The sequence below is a fragment of the Macrotis lagotis genome, chromosome X (assembly GCF_037893015.1).
Source record: "Macrotis lagotis isolate mMagLag1 chromosome X, bilby.v1.9.chrom.fasta, whole genome shotgun sequence".
Classification (NCBI taxonomy): Eukaryota; Metazoa; Chordata; class Mammalia; order Peramelemorphia; family Peramelidae; genus Macrotis; species Macrotis lagotis.
In genome coordinates, this window is record NC_133666.1 from 587347662 (window position 1) to 587367101 (window position 19440).

Sequence of the window (19440 nt, forward strand, 5' to 3'; positions counted from 1 at the left end):
GATATCAACTCACACCTATCAGATTGACTCATGTGGTTGGTTGGTTGTTGTCCTTCATTCTCAAAGATAACCAAAATGACATCGTTATATTAGAATCAAATTGCAACGTGTCTGACTATGACTGATCGGACTAATATGATCCCAGAATAATCTACTACAGGTTGGAAACTGTAGTTCATGTGAACATTTGGGGTGAATTCTTTAAAATTGCCCATCTCATTTTTCTTTTAAATTACTAAAATTTTGTTTTGCTCAAAGAGCACAGCACCTTCTTTAATGAGGGTATGCCATGCTGGGCAGTCCTGTGCCGTGTATCCCTGAAATGAATTATTTCCATTTGAATTGTTTTAGGAAGATTCTGAAGATCATCTGGCAGGATAAGATACAAGACACTGAGGTCCTTTCTTGAACTAAAATGCCAAGCATTCAAATTTTACTACAGAGTGCAACTCTTATGGAAAGACCACATTGTTCTAATGCCTAAAGTATACTTAGCAAAAAATGCTATTTTATGAAGAGTTCACACCGGGCAAGTGTTCATATGGTGGTCAGAAAAAGCAATACAAAGATACTCTTATAGTCTCAATCTTAAAATATTTGGAATTAATGGTGCAAAATGGGAGATACTAGCACAGGATTAATATGACAGAAAAGTACAATAACAAGTGCTGGAAGGGATGTGGAAAAATAAGTGGAGTTGTGAATGGGTCCAACTGTTCTGGAGAACGATTAGGAACTATGCCCAAAGGACTATACAATTTTGCATACTCATTGACTCAATAATATCACTGTTATGTCTGTATCCCCAAAAAAATCAAAGAAAAAGGAAAAGGTCCATATAAAAAAAATCATAGTATATCTTTTTGCAATGGCAAGGAATTGGGAATTGGGGGAATGTCCATCACCTGGAGAATGGCTGAACAAATGTTTATAAAAGAATACAATTGTGCTTTAAAAAAAAGATGAGGAGAATGATTTCAGAAATGATTGGGAAGACCTAGGTGAACTGAAGTGAGCAGAACTAGAACATTGAAATAATATAATATAATATAATATAATATTGTAACAGGAATCAATTAAGAAAAGATTTGACTTATCTGACTAATATAATGATGTATGGCAGCTGCAAAGTATTCATAATGAAAAATTCTATTCACCTCTAGAGAGAAAGCTGTTGGACACTGTGGAAACTGAAGCATTTTTTTTCCTTTATTTCCCCTCAAAACACACAACATGACTATTGGGTAAATTCTTTGCATGACTTAATATGTATAATGTATTTCTTGCCTTCTAATAGATGGGGGGATGAAGGGAGAAAAAGAATTTGGAAATAAGCATAATTTTTTTAAAAGAAAGAATTTTATCAAAATATTTCTATTTAGTCCATTGACCAAGTCAAGATTCCCTAGATTTGATTTCTTTCTTTGTTTTAGATTGTACATAGATGTTAACATAAATCAGCACTGTATGCAAAATTGTCTTACAATGGAAACTAAGTTTCCAATACAATAAAAACTTCAACTTGAGGGACTTAACTGTTGTACAAGAATATCAAAACTCAAAGGCAAGATGGAATATTTTATATGCATAGCCCATTTCCATGCAATTTTGATTGATACATGTATATCTAGGTGGTTTACAACATCTTGAAAAATTATAATGCACACATTTATACAGAAAAGTAAAAAGGTGACTGGTAAGTATTGACATCTTCTTACAAAAGAAACAAAGCAATTAACTACAAAGTTAAATCTGTATCAATTTTAATATATACTATGCATTGTAAATCTAGATTTATAAATCTGGGATACATTAACATTTAGGATTAATGTTCAAGAAAAAGAAATCTTATATTTTTTAAAATGCATGCCATAGTGATTTGAGATTATGTGCACCAACATTAGCAATGGATTTCAAAGAGAAACCTCAGGGTAGCTAGGTGGCACAGTGGATAGAGCACTGGTCCTAGAGTCAGAAGTATCTGAGTTCAAATATGGTTTCAGACACTTAATGATTACCTAACTGTTTGGCCTTGGGTAAGCCACTTAACCCCATTGCCTTGCAAAAAAAAGAGAAACCCCAATCCATTGTCCATTATGTGCCTCTAGTTCATTGTAAATTGTCCACTTATTTGCAACTTCATAATTTATAATATTTATAATTTTCATGTATCAATTTGTTTTTCATAATATAATTTCTGTTAAAAGTCCATTAATTAGCAAAGAATTAATACCCCCAATAGACATTGTTAAGGAAAACCAAACTGGTTATTTTATTTGATAAGAATAAGACCTAATCTTAATACTATATACTTTCAGTACTTCTCACTACAGTATAAGAAAACTGGGGAGGGCTAAAGTGACTCAGATTTAAATAGTTTGAGACCCTTTTAGATGTACTTGGTGATTTCTAACATATTTTCCAATTCAAAATAACATCTTTCATTGATCATGTCACACAAAACACTATGATGACTATGAACCCTTACACAGCATAAGAGAAGAGCAGATAGAGTTGAGATAACTTATTCATTCATTCATTCATTCAATAAGCATTTATTATTTAAACAAGTAAGTGGCATAGAGAACAGAGCATAGGACTTGGAATGACTCAGGATAAAGTGAGTTTGAATTCTACCTTAAATGCTTATCTGATGTGTACCTTTAGGTCTCTCTCAGACTCAGTTTACTAAACTATTCAATGGGGATAAAAATTGCACCTATCTCATAAGATTATTGTGAAGATCAAGTGATTATGAAAGAATATCACTGTGTTATTAAAAATGAGGAGGAGGAGGATTTTATATAGAGCACTTTGAAGCATTAGAATCCTATATAAATACTAGAGATGATGGTAATGGTAGTGGTGGTGGTAATGATGATTTTTACTTTATTTTTCCCCTGGTTACATGCAAAAACAAGTTTCAGTATTCAATTTTAAAGCCTTGTGTTCTGAATTCTCACCCTTTCTCCCACCCTCCTCCTCCTCATTGAGAAAGCAAGTTATTTGATATGGGTTAAAAACATAATCATGCTGGAAAAGTAAACATACCCCCCAAAAAAGAGAAACCTCAAGAAAGAAAGGGGGAAAAGTGTGTTCCTGTCTTTGGGATGCATAATATGCTTTATCATAAGTCCTTCAGCGTTCTCTTGGCTTACAATGCAAACTTTATAAAAAGTAAATACAAAGGAATTTCTTGGATAGGGCACTAGTAATTGGAGAACTTGAGAATGGATTGTACAACATCATTAGGAAAGGGGGATGGAACAACACATACAGTAATCATCAAGAAGGAAATTTTGGCTATAAAATACTGTGTGAAGGAGAAGAATTACAATAAATCTGAAAAGGCAGTAGAGTCAGATTGTGAAAGCTTTGAAATTCCAAAAAGGGGCAAAAAAAAAACAAAAGTGTTCAGTTCTATCCTAGAAACAGTTTAGAGTCACTGGAATTTCTTGAGTCAGGTAGCAATAGACTCAACTATTTTGCTTAAAGAAAATCAGTTTGGAATCTTTATGGAAGATAGAAAGGAGAAAATGGAGGTAGGGGCACCATTTAAGACTTTACTGAAATAGTTCAGGCAAGAAGCAATGGCAGAGGGACAGCTAGGTATGTAGTGGATTGAGCACTGGCCCTGGAGTCAGGAGGATCTGAGTTCAAATGTGACCTCAGACACTTAATAATTACCTAGCTGTTTGACTTTGGGCAACCTCTTAACCCCATTGCCTTGCAAAAAAAAAGAAAAAGAAATAATGGCAGGAGTGGGATGGAATTAAAGTATGAAAAGAGATAATTGAATGGATAGGAAAGATGTTAAACTGAAATGGCTTAGAAACTGATTTGATATAGTGAAGGATTGAGGGAGAGCAAAAGATTACTTTGAGGTTGTGTATCTGAGTAGCTGTCAGAATAGTGATAGTCCCCATCTATATTTCCAGATTTATTTATTAGATATAATTTTCCTTACCTTACTCTTTGATTCAAACAAACTGGCTGTTTTGCTGTTCCTTATATGCAACATTCTCTATATCTCTTTGCCTCTGGAAAAGGTTGCTCTCCATGCTTGGAAGATGCAGCCTCCTTACATTAGAATCCCTAATTTCATGTTTTAGCTTCTACATAAAGTTTTTTTTTTCTAATTTCTCATCTACTAGTGTCTACCCTTCACCCAGAAATTACCATGTATTTATTTTGTATATGCAAATTTATTCTCAATGAGTCAACAAACATTTAGTAAGTATCTACTCTATTACAGACATTATGTTAGGGATAAAAAGAGATATTAGGAATACAAAGAAAAACAAACAAACAAAAAAAACCCAGCAACTATTCTCAAGGAGTTCACAGTCTAATGGCGGAGTCAATAAAAAACACCTACATACAAATAAGATGTATACAGAATAAAAGGAGGGTAATGTTAGAAGGGAGACTCTGGTATTAAGGGGGACTGGAAAGGGCTTCTTATAGAAGATTTCATTGTTGCTATTATTCTCAAAGAGGACAATGACATCAGGAGGGTGGTGTCTTGACTTGCTAGTGATTGGACTGGAGTTATGCAGTTCTGTGCAATTTCATAACTCTTGCTCTTTCTCTAGAGCTATTTGAGTCCAGAGGAAAGATGCAGATCAGGATGACTAGAGATGATCCCAGGTGCAGTAAGAAGCCTTGACCTTCTTAAGCTAGGGTCTTTCTCCAGTCTCGGTACCTCTGAGGCAATGTCCATTCTCTCAATTTTTCATTAATGAGTAACAAACTCCATACCCTCTCCATTCCAGTGATTTAGAAGTGCTATGCAATCATCCAAGCCTCATTTCCCATCCTGCACTGCCAAATTTTTTCTTCCCATTCCTTTCAATCTATTACAAGTCCCAGGGGCAGCTAGGTGGTGCAGTGAATAGAGCACTGGTCCTGGAGTCAGGAGGACCTGAGTTCAAATGTGAACTCAGACACTTAATAATTACCTAGCCATGTGGCCTTGGACAAGCCACTTAACCCCATTTGCCTTGCACAAACCTAAAAACAAAAACAAGTCCCAAATACCTCTTTCCAATATTTCCTCCATAGAAACTTGTCGACATCTTTTCCTTTTCTACTGCCTTTTATCTTCTGCCTCTCACAGAGACTGGCTCCCTCCTAATGACACAATCTCCCTGGTCACCCTTTCTAGCATTGGCTTAGACTTTCATTCATTTCCACCCACTCACTGGTCAAGATGGGAGAGTTATAATACTCCTTGTTCACTACTGCCACCTCTAAGTTCTCTCCCCATCACCATCACTCAGTCAACTCCTCCTCCCTTCACACAAACACTTCGATCACTTAATCAAAGTCCTGGTAGCAATTGTCTACAGACTTCCAGGGCATTCCTCTTCCTTGCTGGGTAAATTCAGTATCTAGTTTACAATCTCTGTCTCCTCCAGGACTCCTTTTCTCACACTAAGGGACTTCAATATACTTACTAATACATCCTCAAACATTTTTACCCCAGTTCATCAGTTTACTCATTCCTAATCTCAGCCACACACAAAAATGGCTATTAGATGTTAACTTAACCATGAATACACCACCACCTTTATGAACTTTGGAATTTTCTTATCTAATCACAATTTGAAAGAATTTCACCTTTCCCTAAGCCTTCCAATACCAAGCCTTATTCTTTATCCACAATGACTTCCAATCCCTCAAACCTTCAGTTCTTTCCTGTACCACCTCCCTGGCACTAGTTATATTCTCTTCCTTTCCCCATTTTGACCCCCTAGTGAAACAGTTGAACTCTATATTGTAATATTCTCTTGATACTCTTGCCCTCTTATCAGATTGTGTCCTACCAATCTGAAGCTTATATTACTGTCACTATCTGCTGCTTTTGCTCCTAAACTCATGCTCTAGGTGGCATAGTGTACAGAGCACTGGTCTTGGATTCAGGAGAATGGGAGTTTGAATCCATTCTCGTACACTTGCCTCTTACTAACTTAACCCTGATTGCCTTGCATACATGACCATCTCCAGTTGTCCTAATTCCTATCTGGCTACTGGACCCAGATGGCTCTGAAGGAGAAAGTGATGCTGGTAACTTAGCACAGGCCCTCCTCACTCAAATCCAATTCATGTGATTGTCCTGGCATCACCTCCCTGATGTTATGGTCTTCTTCAAAAATGAAGGACAAACATTATTGGGGGAGAAATCACACAACCACCTTGTCTGGGTCCACTACAGATTTATGTAACATAACCTTAACCAGGCCCTCACTGCTACAAGGCAATTCATCTACACCTCCATAATTAATTCCCTCTCATTCTCTTCTGACCCTTCTCATCCTTCCTCAAAACCTTGCATCATATTGAAGCTATTCACTGAGAACACTCACTAACTTTAGCCCTATTCCAAAAGAGCTCCCTTTTCTCCTGTTTTTCTTATCTTACATCATTCAAATATTTTCTGCCACTATCTTCTCCTTGCCCCTCGGGTGATGAAGCAACTGAGGACATATTGAGTAGAGTGCTCAGTTTAGAGTCAGGGAGATTTGAGTTCAAATATGGCTTTAGAAACCTACCTTATGATCCTGGGCAAGTCACTTAAATTCTGTTTGCCTCTGTTTCAACTGTAAAATGAAGATAATGATAGCACCTACCTTCAGGGTTGATTTGAGGATCAAATGAGATATTTAGAAAAATTTAGTACAGCACTATACACATCCTTATTTCCTTCCCATACTTGTTGTACATGATGACACTTCTTGTCAAATCCAAACTCACTATGTGCACTAGTGATGCTCTCATCCTATCTCTTCTAGCAAACTGTTTCCTTTATTGTTCACATTTCCTCATTTATCTTCAATCTCTTCCTTTTTACTGTTTGCTTCCCAATACCCTATAAATTTCCTATGTCTCCTTCATCCTCAAAAAGAATCCCCAAAAAACAAAAACCTCACCTGCTATCATTCCTTCTATCATTCCATAATTCACCTACTTTCTGTGGTTAACTCCTTGAGAAGATCATCTACAGTAAGTAGGTGCTTCCATTTCCTCTCATCTCACTCTCTTCTTCACTCTCTACAATTTGACTTCTAAACACATCATTCAACCAAAGATAGAGTCTTCAAAATTACCAGTGCTCTCTTTAAAGGTCAAATCCAACGTTTTTTTTTTCAATTTTTAACCTTCTTAGCCTCTCTACAGCCTGTGATGTTGTCAACCACCCTCTTTTCCTTGATCCTCTCTCTCCTCTAGGTTTTCAAAGCATCAACTTTTCCCAGTACTCCTTATACCTGTTTCATCATGCTTTTATAGTGTCCTTTCCTGGATCTTCATCTGGGTTAGCATCACGTAACAGAGGTGTTCCACAGGGCTTTGTCCTGGACCCCCATGTCTTCTTTATAATATTTCACTTGGTGATCGCATCAGTTCCCAAGGAATTAATCACTACCTCTTTGCTGCTGATTCTCAAATCTACTTTTCTAGTCTTAACCTCTCTGATGATCTCCAGTCTTTAATCAACAACTAAGTACAGACACCTTGAATCTGATATCCTGTAGACATCTTAAACTCAATAAGACCACAAATGAATTCATTATGCTTATAGCTAAATATCCCCCCCTTCCAAAATTCCCTATTACTATTGAGGAGTAACACCTGTCTCCTTATTCCACTGTTTGCAACCTAGGTGCTATCTTCATCTTCTCATTTAATCTCACCCTTGCTTCACACCCACTGCCATATTCAATCTGTTGCCAAAACCTGTCAATTTCTCCTTGAATAAACATGTTTTTCTTCCCTGATATGGCTATCACATTGGTGCAGGTCCTCATTTCCTCACTCTTGTCCAGTTGCAGTAGTCTGTTGCTTGGTATACCTACTCAAAGTTTCTTTCCACTGCAATCTAGCCTCCATTCTACCAAAATCATTTCTCTAAAGTGAAGGTCCAACTATATCACACTATTTCATAAATCCACTGGCTACTTGTCTCCCGATTGCATCCTTAAATTCTCTGTTTAGCATTCAAAACCCTTCATAATCTAGCCCTGTTCCCTACCTTTACAGTCTTTGTACTCCTTATACCCTACCCTACATAACTCTTTAATCTAGTGATACTGGCCTCCTTATTCTCCATTTGTTAACTCCCATTTTCCATCTCTGGGTATTTTCTGGGCCATTAGATTTGCTATTAAGTAACATCAGAGAGAGAGAGAGAGAGAGAGAGAGAGAGAGAGAGAGAGAGAGAGAGAGGTTTTGGTTGAATGATGACATTCAATAATTCAGATTGTAGAGAACTAAGAAAAAAAGAAGTAGAGGCACCTATTGTAAATGGCCCTTGTTGAGGAGTTTAGTCACAAAAAAGGAGACATAGGTAAAGATGGAGATAGAAGTTATCTGCGTGATGTGATTTGAGGAGGGTAAAACTGACTAAATATTTTCACTTTAAAAGGAGGCAAGGTTTTCAGCTAAGAGCATGGGAGAAAGGAAGCCTTGAAAATGAAAATGTTTGGAAAAGTTATTGTGGTTAGAGACATAAAGATGCAATTAACGAGGTACAAAAAGACAACCTTGCTATAGAGAAAGTGTAGTTGAGAACAAAAATTTGCAGTGGATCTAGTCAGCATGGTCTCTTGAGTTTCTTTCAGCAGCATGTAATTATGATTAATGGCAGAAAATGTTGGAAATGGTCCAGGGCTGAGGTTTGGCAGGGCAAGATAGGAGATATGATAAGGGGGCAAGACATGAATGGCATATAACTCACTGGCAGTCTATAAGTTAGATGACAGCAACCACAAAAAATAGCCAGGAAATAAGAGCAAAACTAGCAACTGCCTTTTAAAAATTATCAAGGATAGAATAGGAAGAAAAAAACACCAGTGCATGTTATTGATGATGATGATGATGATGTTTGTCCTTCATTCTCAAAGAAGATCATGACATCAGAGATGTGATGCTTTGACAAGCAAGTGAATTGGATTTGAGTGAGCAAATGCTCTGCAATATCACCAAATTCACTTTCTCCTCCAGAGCCATCTGGGTTCAGTGGCCAGATTGGACCAGGACTACTGGAGCTTGTCTTGGATGCAAGGCAATCAAAAATTACTTGCCCAAGGTCACACACAGACAGTAAGTAATGAATGCCTTTTGATAAAGTATCTGATACTATTCTTTTAGGAAAAGTAAAGAGATGGATTTGACTCTAGTACACTCTGGTGGATATTGAACTGACTGAATGACTTCTCAAAACGTAGCTATTAATGGCTCCCTATCAACATGTTTGAAGATCACCAGGTGTATCCCAGGGATTTGTGCTTGGCTCTGCAGTCCCTTCTCTCAAATACTGTGACTTTAGCATATGCTCTGAGGTGGCTTCAACATCCATGCATTGACCAATTTGGTCTCAGATCATGGCTACTACATCTCTCCTCAGATTCTTGTATGGTTTGGGGTGGGAACAGAGATGGGGGAGTGTATGTCTTTCCACTAGTTTGCTTTCTACCATGATTATCAGTTAATAGTAATTAGGCAGACTTAATTAACTTTTGGAAGGGGGTACTATATAGTAAGAACAATTGGTATAAAACATCTTCCCAAGTCTATTACCCATGGTACTATAACATCCTATATCTCCAGAGGAAAGTGGACTCAAAGTTAGAAAGTTATGTTTTGCTTACTTTACAGACATGTGATATCATATTACTTGCTTTCTTCAATGATTGGGAGAGGGGCCAGATGAAGGATAAGAATTTTGAACTCAAAATTTTAAAAGATGAAGTTTTATGTATGTATATGTATGACTAAATACACACATATGCATGTTTTAAAGCTTAGAAAGCACATGTGGCAAAGGAATACCTCACCCCAGTACATTCTTTTTCTAGAATCTCCAAGATAGTTCACTAAGGTACAGCATGACTGTTCTCCTGTGGTCTTTGTAGAACCTTTAATCTGGATCTAGTCTGTCCTTAGTTCCTAATGCAAACACCAGTCACAGTACACTTAGAAAAGTTAAGAGTCCAAATCACCCCGATGCTTTAAATTACTCAAAGTTCCTCTGGTTAAGGAGGATGGAGAAGGAAGACTAAAAAAAACAAACTAGGTTTCTGCTTCTAGTCTTGCCCAACAATTCTTCCCACTTTTCATCAGTTTGGCTGGACCACCCACTCCTCTCTGCTACCAGAATTAAATCTGATTCTAACAAACTTCCTATTTTTTTTCAATTCCAGGGGGCATGATCAAGTGTCTCAGCCAATCTGAATGGATTTCTGATCACACGTAAGGAAGTGTGTTCGCACTTTATTCACAGAAAGATGAAAAGTGTTCTCACCCAATACATCAGGGCATGGTATCTTGAAACTTCCTTTAAGTAGGGTAGAGGTAATTGTCTAGGCTGATCACTACCTCTAAATGTAGATTATTGTAGAAAGAAAGGCTACAGAAGAGTTTAGATATTGGTACAGGTATTGTCATGCCTCTGGGGTCCACTGAGAAAGACACAGTCAAATGCATGGCCAAAAGCGAAGCTATCTGTGGGAGAATTTGCAAAATGTTTCATTGGAGAGATATGGGATACATACTTAAATCATGTTCTATTAAATATAAAGGACTTTCTTTTAAAGATGACATATACTTTTCTCTGTATAATATTTCAAGAAGTACTGAAAATCAGAATTCAATCAAAGGGTCCCTTGGCAGAGCAAATGAGTAGAGATTATTATGAAATGCTATATTGCTCCCAAAGCACAAAAACATAATAGCATCTGTCAGTGTTGAATGGCAAATCAAATTGTCTTTTTTTTGTTACCCTGTTGTATTGTATAATGTCTGATCTGGAATTATCCTGAAGGTTAGAATTAGGCTCCATGAACAGGGATATACCCCAAGTGAAAACATATTCAACCAAAAACATGCCAGAAACAATCTTAATGCTTCTTGTTGGAGTTCTGCTGCCTGAAAAGGGTCAATACCAGCCCAGAATCCTCTAATATAAATATGAAACACTTAAATTGGAGTCTCTGAGGAAAACAGATTTCTTAGCAAACAGGATCTGCAAAGCATAGATGGATATCAAAGGAAAAATAATTATGTTTCCTCAAAAATACATTAAAAAGAATAGTCAAGTCTTTAAAAAAAAAGACCAACATATGGAAGGGAACACTTTACTTTGTTATGATTTTTATTAAAGCTTCAATTATTTTACTTACTCTAAATAAATATGAAATTAATAGTTCAACTTTTTATAGCACCTCTTTTTCTAAACTTCTATATATGTATTGTTAATAAAAAAAGACTTTATGTCTAAAAAATTAAAATGATTAAAAATATTGGGATAATTTCATCTATAGATAGATAGATAGATGATAGATAGATAGATGATAGATAGATAGATAGATAGATAGATAGATAGATAGATAGATAGATAGATGATAACATGTTAGACTAGATTCTTACCCTGAGGTCCATGAACTTGGTTTTCAAAAAAAAATTTTTGATAATTGCATTTCAATAGAATTGGCTTCCTTTGCAATCCTATAAATTTTATTTAATACATCTAAAAATATTCTAGGAAGGGTTTCACCAGATTGCCAAAGGGGTCCAAGACACACAAAAAAGGTAAAGAACTTCTGTTTTAAACACTGTAGTTACAAACAATAAGCTGGGAAATGAGCAAGACATATATTCTTGTTTCTGTTCAGTCATGTCTTCCTCTTCATTATCCCATATGGGGTTTTCTTGATAAAGATACTGGAGTGTTTAACCATTTCCTTTTCCATTTTACAGATGAGGAAATTGAGGCAAACACGGTTAAGTGACTTGCACAGCATCACACACACAGTGAGTGTCTGAGGCAAGATTTGAACTCAAAGATGAGTCTTCCTGACTCTAAATCTGACACTCCATTCACCATGCCACCTAGCTACCTGTTAATAAGAAATGTATGCAAATATGCTTAATAAGTATGGATAATTATAAAACATAATTCAGGCTCATATATATGCAATAATGTGAGTGTAGAGAGAAAGAGAAAAAGAAGGGGGAGAACTGAACTATCTAGAAACTGAGTGTTTTCTTTTAATGAGAACTAACCCAGTGTAAGATAAATCTGCATAGGTCCTAGGGAGGATAATACTGAAGTGAAGTTTCTCCAGTATAGTTTGAATCTGTTTTTTGTCCAACTAAAAGTCTCTTAAATGTGAAGGTTTGTTAGTCTGAGTACCTATCCTAAGAGTCTCTCATCTGCCATCTGTGTTATGACAAATTTTGAAGTTTCCAGAGAAACCTTGGGTTGAAAGCACATGCCAAAAGAGAATAATTACATGAGAGAGAACCTCAAGACTAGGCATGATAAAAAGACAAATATAATGAGAAATCCCAAGATTGAAGTCAATCTCAATCAAAGCATGCTTTGGTTCTGAGACATGGGTATAGTGCTAAATAAAACATGTGATGAAATTTTGGATCAAAAAGGTATGTTATAAAATTAAAAAAAACTAGTTCTCTTGTATAATTGGGAAAACTAGTTCTGGTGGCAATGCCAAGAAAGACATTTCCCAAAGAGTTTTAAAATGAGAGATGAATTTGAATAAGTGTAAAACCTCCTGAAGTAGTTATTTTAATGGACAACAGTCACTTGGATAAATAAGTTTTGACATGTTTATTTAAAAACATTTATTTAAACAAAAATTTTTAGAATAATAAATTACGAGTTATGCTGAAATTGTAATACAAATATGTGCCCCATTTAAAAGTTTCCATTTTAAATAACCTCCATTAAAAGGGTTGCATTTTAGAAATGGCCACCATTTTAGATTACAACAAAGACATACTTACCATTTTCTACCCACAAGTTAATTGATATCCATTAAAGAGGACCATTTTTAACTTGGTTTTAAGACAAAAGAAACATTTTTATAGCTTTCAGTGTTTGTTTCACCCTTATAACTTTTTACCTAGAATTCATCTGCTTTATATGAATTTTGAAAGGTGTTGGACTTCTTTTTTTTTAAGTTTGTTTGAAAGATTTGGGTTAGGGGTTTTTTGTTTGTTGGCTTTGCTTCCCCGCTATGTAAACTTCTTGCCCAGTTAATTAGCCCAGTTAGTAGAATGTAAATTGCAAGGGAGCAGGACTGTTTTGTTAAACTGTGTCAAGATGACAAGGTGCTTTAGGACCATGCCCTTGACATTATTTGTCCATCCATGATATTCTGTGTTAAAATATTTGAACTTTCAATGATTACCCAAGTTGGAAAGTACCTCAGAAGTCATTTAGTTCAACATTTACCTGAACAAGAATTCCCCTCCCCATCTCCTAGCTGACAAGAGGATACCCAGTCATTTCTTGAATATCTTCTTCTCCAGCAGCCTAGTCTACTTTTGGATAGCTTTACTTGTTAGGAATCTTGTTACATCAGGTCAAGTCTCTATTTCTCTTTTTTAGTTTCTTTGTTCCTACTTCCCTCTGGTAGCAAGTAGAATAAATCTAATCTGTCTTCCAAGTGAACAGTCTTCAGACAGATGAAAGTTCCTTTCACAGACCCTCAAGTCTGTCCTTTAGGCTAAAGATCCACCATTATTTCACTAATTCTCATTTTCACTAATTCTCATATGGCATGATTACAAGGTATTTCCCTGTTCTGATTGCCATCCTCTGGATGTTTTCTAGTTTATCAATGAATACCCTTCTTAATGGAATGCCTACAATAGAAAAGAAACATTTAAGACATAGGCTGACCCAAGCAAAATTCAGCAATATAAAAACTTCCCTAGTTGTACACTTCATGCCTCTCTCTGCATTAACTTAGACTTTTTCATTAGCTTTTTGTTGCTTTATGGAAGACTCACCAAGTTTACAATCCAGTAAAAATTCTTTTTCCACACCAAAAACTAAATAGTCACATGCTTTCAATCTGTAGCTGTGAATTTTTTTTAGACTTCACATTACTATTATTCTCAATAAATTTCACCTTACTGAATACAGTCCAACCATGTAGCCTGAAAGATCTTTTTGGACCCTGACTCATTCAACTCTCTTAGCAATCCTTGCTGGTTGGCTATCATTGGCAAATTTGTTAAATGTGCCATCAATACCATCAAGTTCCTTAATCTATCCACATAGAATTCTGCCACAAATTAATGAATTGGGGGGGGGATAGGGGAGATGTTTACTTGAGGGTAGGGGGCACTAAAAATTATCATGATCATTTTTTTTTCCTTCACAAAAAATTCCTATAGAAAGATTCATTCATTTTATAATCCTGTTAAGAAATAACCAATGATAAAGGTTAAAAAGACACAAGTATTACAGATAATTATTCTTTATGTCTTTACAATCTCTTCCAGTTATAAATTCTATGATCCAAATAGGATCCTTATTTTACAATTTAAAAAACTGAAGCCAAAAAACCAAGCAATGTTGGGGGTGGGTGGGTAAAAAGGACTCTAAGACTTAAGTTTTGGCTGTTTAAGAGTCCATGCACCAAAGCATTCACTTATTCATACCATAATCTCAAAGACTCTCTCTCAAAGTCCACTAAACACTTACAATTAAAGATATTTGTAAAAAGAAACTAGTTGCCTAATTTCTAACTGCAAGTTCTGAGGTGTGCATGAAAGGATGGGCCAGGAATTAATAGAGGTAGATACATGAAATTCTATATAATGATGTTATAATGTCCCAAATAAGGGACGTAATGATCCTATAGTATTCTTCCCTGATCAGACCACATATAGAACACTATACTCGTATTTAAGACTTTAATTAGAGGAAGGACACTAGCATATAAGAACACATCAAGATGATTATGATCAAGATAATCAGGACAACTCAAAGCCAAGTCTGGAGGAGGATCACTCCAAGGAACTAGAGGTGTCTAACTTATAAAATAAGACTAAAGGAACACATAATGACAATCTTTAAATACTTGTCAAATTGCCCTATGAAAGGATAAAGTTGAATATGTCTAATTTTCTTGAAATAGAGTACTGGGTAGAAACTAGAATGGTATAGATTTGTCTCAACACAAGTTCACTTATAATCTTAAAAATAAAATGGGTTGTCTTAAGAAATATTAAGTTCCCTAACATTAGAAGTCTTTAAGAAGAAGCTAGATGGTCACCTGTCCAGGTTGCTACATAACAGGATGATTAGTGGAGGGTTGAACTAGATGATCCTTAAAGTCCCTTCCAATTTTAACTTTCAATCATTCAATATAATGAAAAGCAGCAAAGCATTGTTCTATACAGTAAATAGAAAACTAGCTTCAGTCAGGAAGACCTGGGCTCAGATTCTATCTCTGGCAAATACTATCTGTGTGACCCTAAGCAATTAATTCATTTAATCTTAGTGCTTGAGACAACTCTCTGAAGACTAAAAATTTCAGAACAGTTGCCAATGTACACTGGTAAAGAAAATTTTCTCATTGGTATTCTCTAATAAATGAAACACAAGTTTAGACATTGAAAAAATCTATGTGACAGCTTATAATTTAATTGTTAGAAAAGAAACAGGAGAAATCATTAAAAGCAGACAAGAACTCAAAAAGCATAGCTGTCTAGGGACATTTATTGTAGGATCAAATAGCCCTACTAATCTCAGTAAACCTTAAGAGCAACACTTCCAATATAATGGTGGTGAGTGTTCTGAAAGGAAAATCTGAAAATTAAATTCTGTTCACTATACTCTTAGGAAGGGAAACTGAGTTCATTTTAGAAAAAATTGCAGCAAAAAATCATTAGTAGCAGTTTTCTTCATTTAAGTGAATTTTAAAAGTCACTTGGGATTCTAATAATTTTCAAGGACCTTTGTATCCTGGATTTATTCCTATTAAAGACTAAAATAGCCAGAGTAAGATTATTTCTCCCTTACAATGCCATAACAGAAAATGCAGATTCCACAGAGATGGTTACCTTAAGCATGTAATACCTTAAATTTCCTATAAGTTTGAAGATTTTTACTATCTGGAGATAATACTGTTCACTTAAAATTTCAAAATCAAACTTCTTAAATTTTCAATTTCTTAAAATATTTTTAGTTCAATATATCTTAATTAAAAAACATTGGTTGTAGTTAAGCATACAGTAGCATCAAAATACACTCAACTTAACATGCATCTACAAGTTAAACAGAAACTAATACATATACATGTTATGACTTAAATGGAAACAGCATTCTTGGCTCCATTACTGTTTCAACGTTCAAACATTAATAAGTAATTAGCATGAGAAATGAAGGCTCAATTTTTAGTGGTAAGAAGATACTGTGATAGAAGACTCTAAGAATTAAAAAAAAAGTTTATAAGAAGACATCATCTTGAGAAGCCAAACCAAGAAACTATTTTGTACAAAGCACCATACTTAGAATTATGATTTTGAGCAACAAAAACCTTTGGTAAGGGTTCAGGCATGTCATTTACTCTTTAGGTTTTTGCAAGGCAAATGGGGTTAAGTGGCTTGCCCAAGGCCACACAGCTAGGTAATTATTAAGTGTCTAATACCAGATTTGAACTCGGGTATCCACTGAGTCACCTAGCCACCCCTATGTCATTTACTTTTTAAAAAGAGAGCATTATTTGAATGATCCAAATTGTTAAACATCTCAAATTAAGAATTTGTTTACTTCATGTTCCAAGATGATAAATTATTGAGAGAATGCTGCATTCAACCTCATATAGGAAAAAAATATTTCAAGGTCAGATTTTGCCAAGAGAACATTAATTTGAAGAGAGAAAAAATATCACAAAGGTTTTTCTGGACAACAAATTTGAAATAATAAGTTTTAAAAATGCAAGCACCACATTGAAATATTTGTACGAAAATAGATGGAATTGGTTAAACACAAAGAGCATCAAAAGTATCTAAAACATTTATTTAAATAAATTTTCAATTAAAATAACATACCACACTGTTCATATATTAAACAGTCCAACATAATTTTGCATTAGCCTGGTAATTCCTAAATGGGGAAACAATATAATCCACAATATTTGGAAATATCTTTTGGAAAAGTACAAGGAAAATGAGTGTGACATTAATTTTGATCATAAAATTAATACTTTATCTTTCTGGTTTTTTTATATCTAATAATTTTCTTAGGATACTATTTCTGCTTCTTTTCCTCTCTTCACCTGTAATTAAAGAATGACACTAAATATGTGGAAGGAGTTGAGAGAATTTATAACTAATTCTTTTATGTGATAAATTAGCTCTTCATTTTTAAAATGGACTATTATATGTAAACAAATGCCAACTACAAATAACTTTAATATTATGACTGTAAATATTACAGTCAATCTACAAGTTTTAAAACCCAAACCAACAGCATAATGACCTTGAATGGCTAAAATAAAATTCCTTTCTGATAATTCTCCCCATAACATTTATTTATAATTATGTAATTAATATCCCTATCTTGAAAAGCTATAAATATTGAGAAAATTAAATCTCATTCATGATTAAATTTCAATGATATAAAAGAAATGAGCATCTTCTATTTAGAACATATTTTGAAAAATAAGGCAAAAAATGTTTCCTCCTCAGTTTTACTTGCACGATAGAAAATAAAATAGACACACACACACACACACACACACACACACACACACACACAGAGCCTAGTTTTACCCACAATATCTTTTTTCCAGAAAGCAAGTTCATCAATAAAAAAAGATACACACATTGAGATCTCAAGTATGAGGATAATTTAGATATTCCAGAAATGGAAATCTTACTGATGAAATTTTTGAAAAACTCTCTTTCTCAGTAGAACACAAGAAGCTTTCCAATTCTTTTCAATTTCACTATTTGTACCACAAACGTTCTTAGGTTTGAATTTCTTCTCCTGATTTCTCCTTGTTTACAGAATTCTTTATCCTTAATTTTCAACTCTCACATACAACTTGCATTTTCTCTCCCTCTCTATTCTCTTAACTCTAAAAATAAAATACCATGTTTAATTCTGTGATAATTGCCCCCATAAAACACACCAAAAATTATTACTTTTTCTTTTCTATGAAGCAAAGACAGAATACAATTACTCAAAACTGGGAGTTTTAAGGCAAAAAAGAAAAAATAAATAAAGTAGAAAGTATTTTATGTAAGTGGGAAGAAGATATGCTCATTAACTTCTGGCTCTTTAAGAATCAAAAAGATCAGATCAAACAAAATTATATATATATATATATATATATATATATATATATATATATATTTGTATATCTCCAGCAACACTTAAAGCAACCAATTCAATTCCACACTGATTGAATGAGTCAACTAGGAAAGAGAAGCACTGGGCATGAATGGAAAATCATTATCTCAAATCAGGCCAAAATTGATACCAGGGGCAAGAACAATGAAGGAATTACAAAATTTTAAACAAAAATAACCAATAGTTTTTGTCTATGGAAAAAGTACAAAGATGATTTGGAACAGTCATGAATAAAAGAGGATGTTTTCATGCAAGTATATATGGTTAATAACAAATAAGAAAATCCCAAATCTATACAGTACATCAATGACTTAAAATAATAGCCTTACTATAACATATGAAAAATAAAAATGGAAAAATGAAAATGTCGACTGCCATTAGTGAAAAGGCAATTCAACAATTTTTATGAAATTAAGATTTTTTTATAAAAAGATGTACTAAGAATACAAGCCACAATAAGTTAGTGTTTTAATAAAGCATGCTTAATTGCTTGTTCCCATATCTATACATATTTACTGTCTTAATTCTTAAATATTGTGACAGCATACTTATTGAGGTACATTATTTTACATCTTTCTACAGAGATTCTAAAACAGTTAATTTTTTTCATCCAGTTTTTTTTCTTCTTCTTCTCCTCTAAAGAACAATAAAGGAAACATTCCTAAAATGCAACCAATAGCCACTCCGACAGCTTTGCCCTAAGGAAACAAAGGAGAACAAAAAATAAAAAATACTTAATATCACTTTTTTTAAAAAGTTACTTTATTCCTGAAAGAGATTTGCTTACTTCACTATTCTATGCAATCAAAAAAGTGATTCAAATATATTATAAGTGATTCAAATATATTATAAACTCATCTTCTCTCTTTTGACATTGCCATTTCCCCCTAAGTTCTCAGAGATGCTGCTTGAAGCCAAAGGCATTATTTTAGCCTAAGGGAAGTGGTGTCCCTCCTCTATCCCACAAATACCATGTTCAGAAATCCTGGTCACATTTAAACATGGCATTTAACATCTATGACAAGACTTAAGCAACTGATGAGTTTGTTTCTCAACGTAAATTTCAATGCATATTAATTAAGATATCTCTTATTTTCATATTTAGTTCACTTCCTATCAGCATATTATTGATACTTCCCTAAATTTTATTAAAAGCTATAATTTTTTTTAAAATTTGTGTAATACAATGACAACAACAACAATGTAAATAGAAAGAACAATGAAAAAGGAAACTAAACAATAAATAATTAGGATAAAGTTGG

The 19440-nt window shown here is 34.4% G+C and overlaps 1 protein-coding gene across 5 annotated transcripts in view; it reads right to left on the bottom strand.

Annotated features, from left to right (window-relative positions):
- TMEM65 (transmembrane protein 65) overlaps positions 1–19440 on the bottom strand; it is an 85773-nt gene that overhangs the window by 20163 nt on the left and 46170 nt on the right. For all 5 annotated transcript variants that reach the window (XR_012471651.1, XR_012471650.1, XM_074201654.1 and 2 more), the window contains one exon: positions 1–18876. This exon is cut by the window's left edge. Coding sequence is in view for 3 of the 5 variants with exons in the window: in XM_074201654.1 (XP_074057755.1) it covers positions 18775–18876 (102 nt within the window). In the remaining 2 variants the exon portion in view is untranslated. The remainder of the gene's footprint in view (positions 18877–19440) is intronic.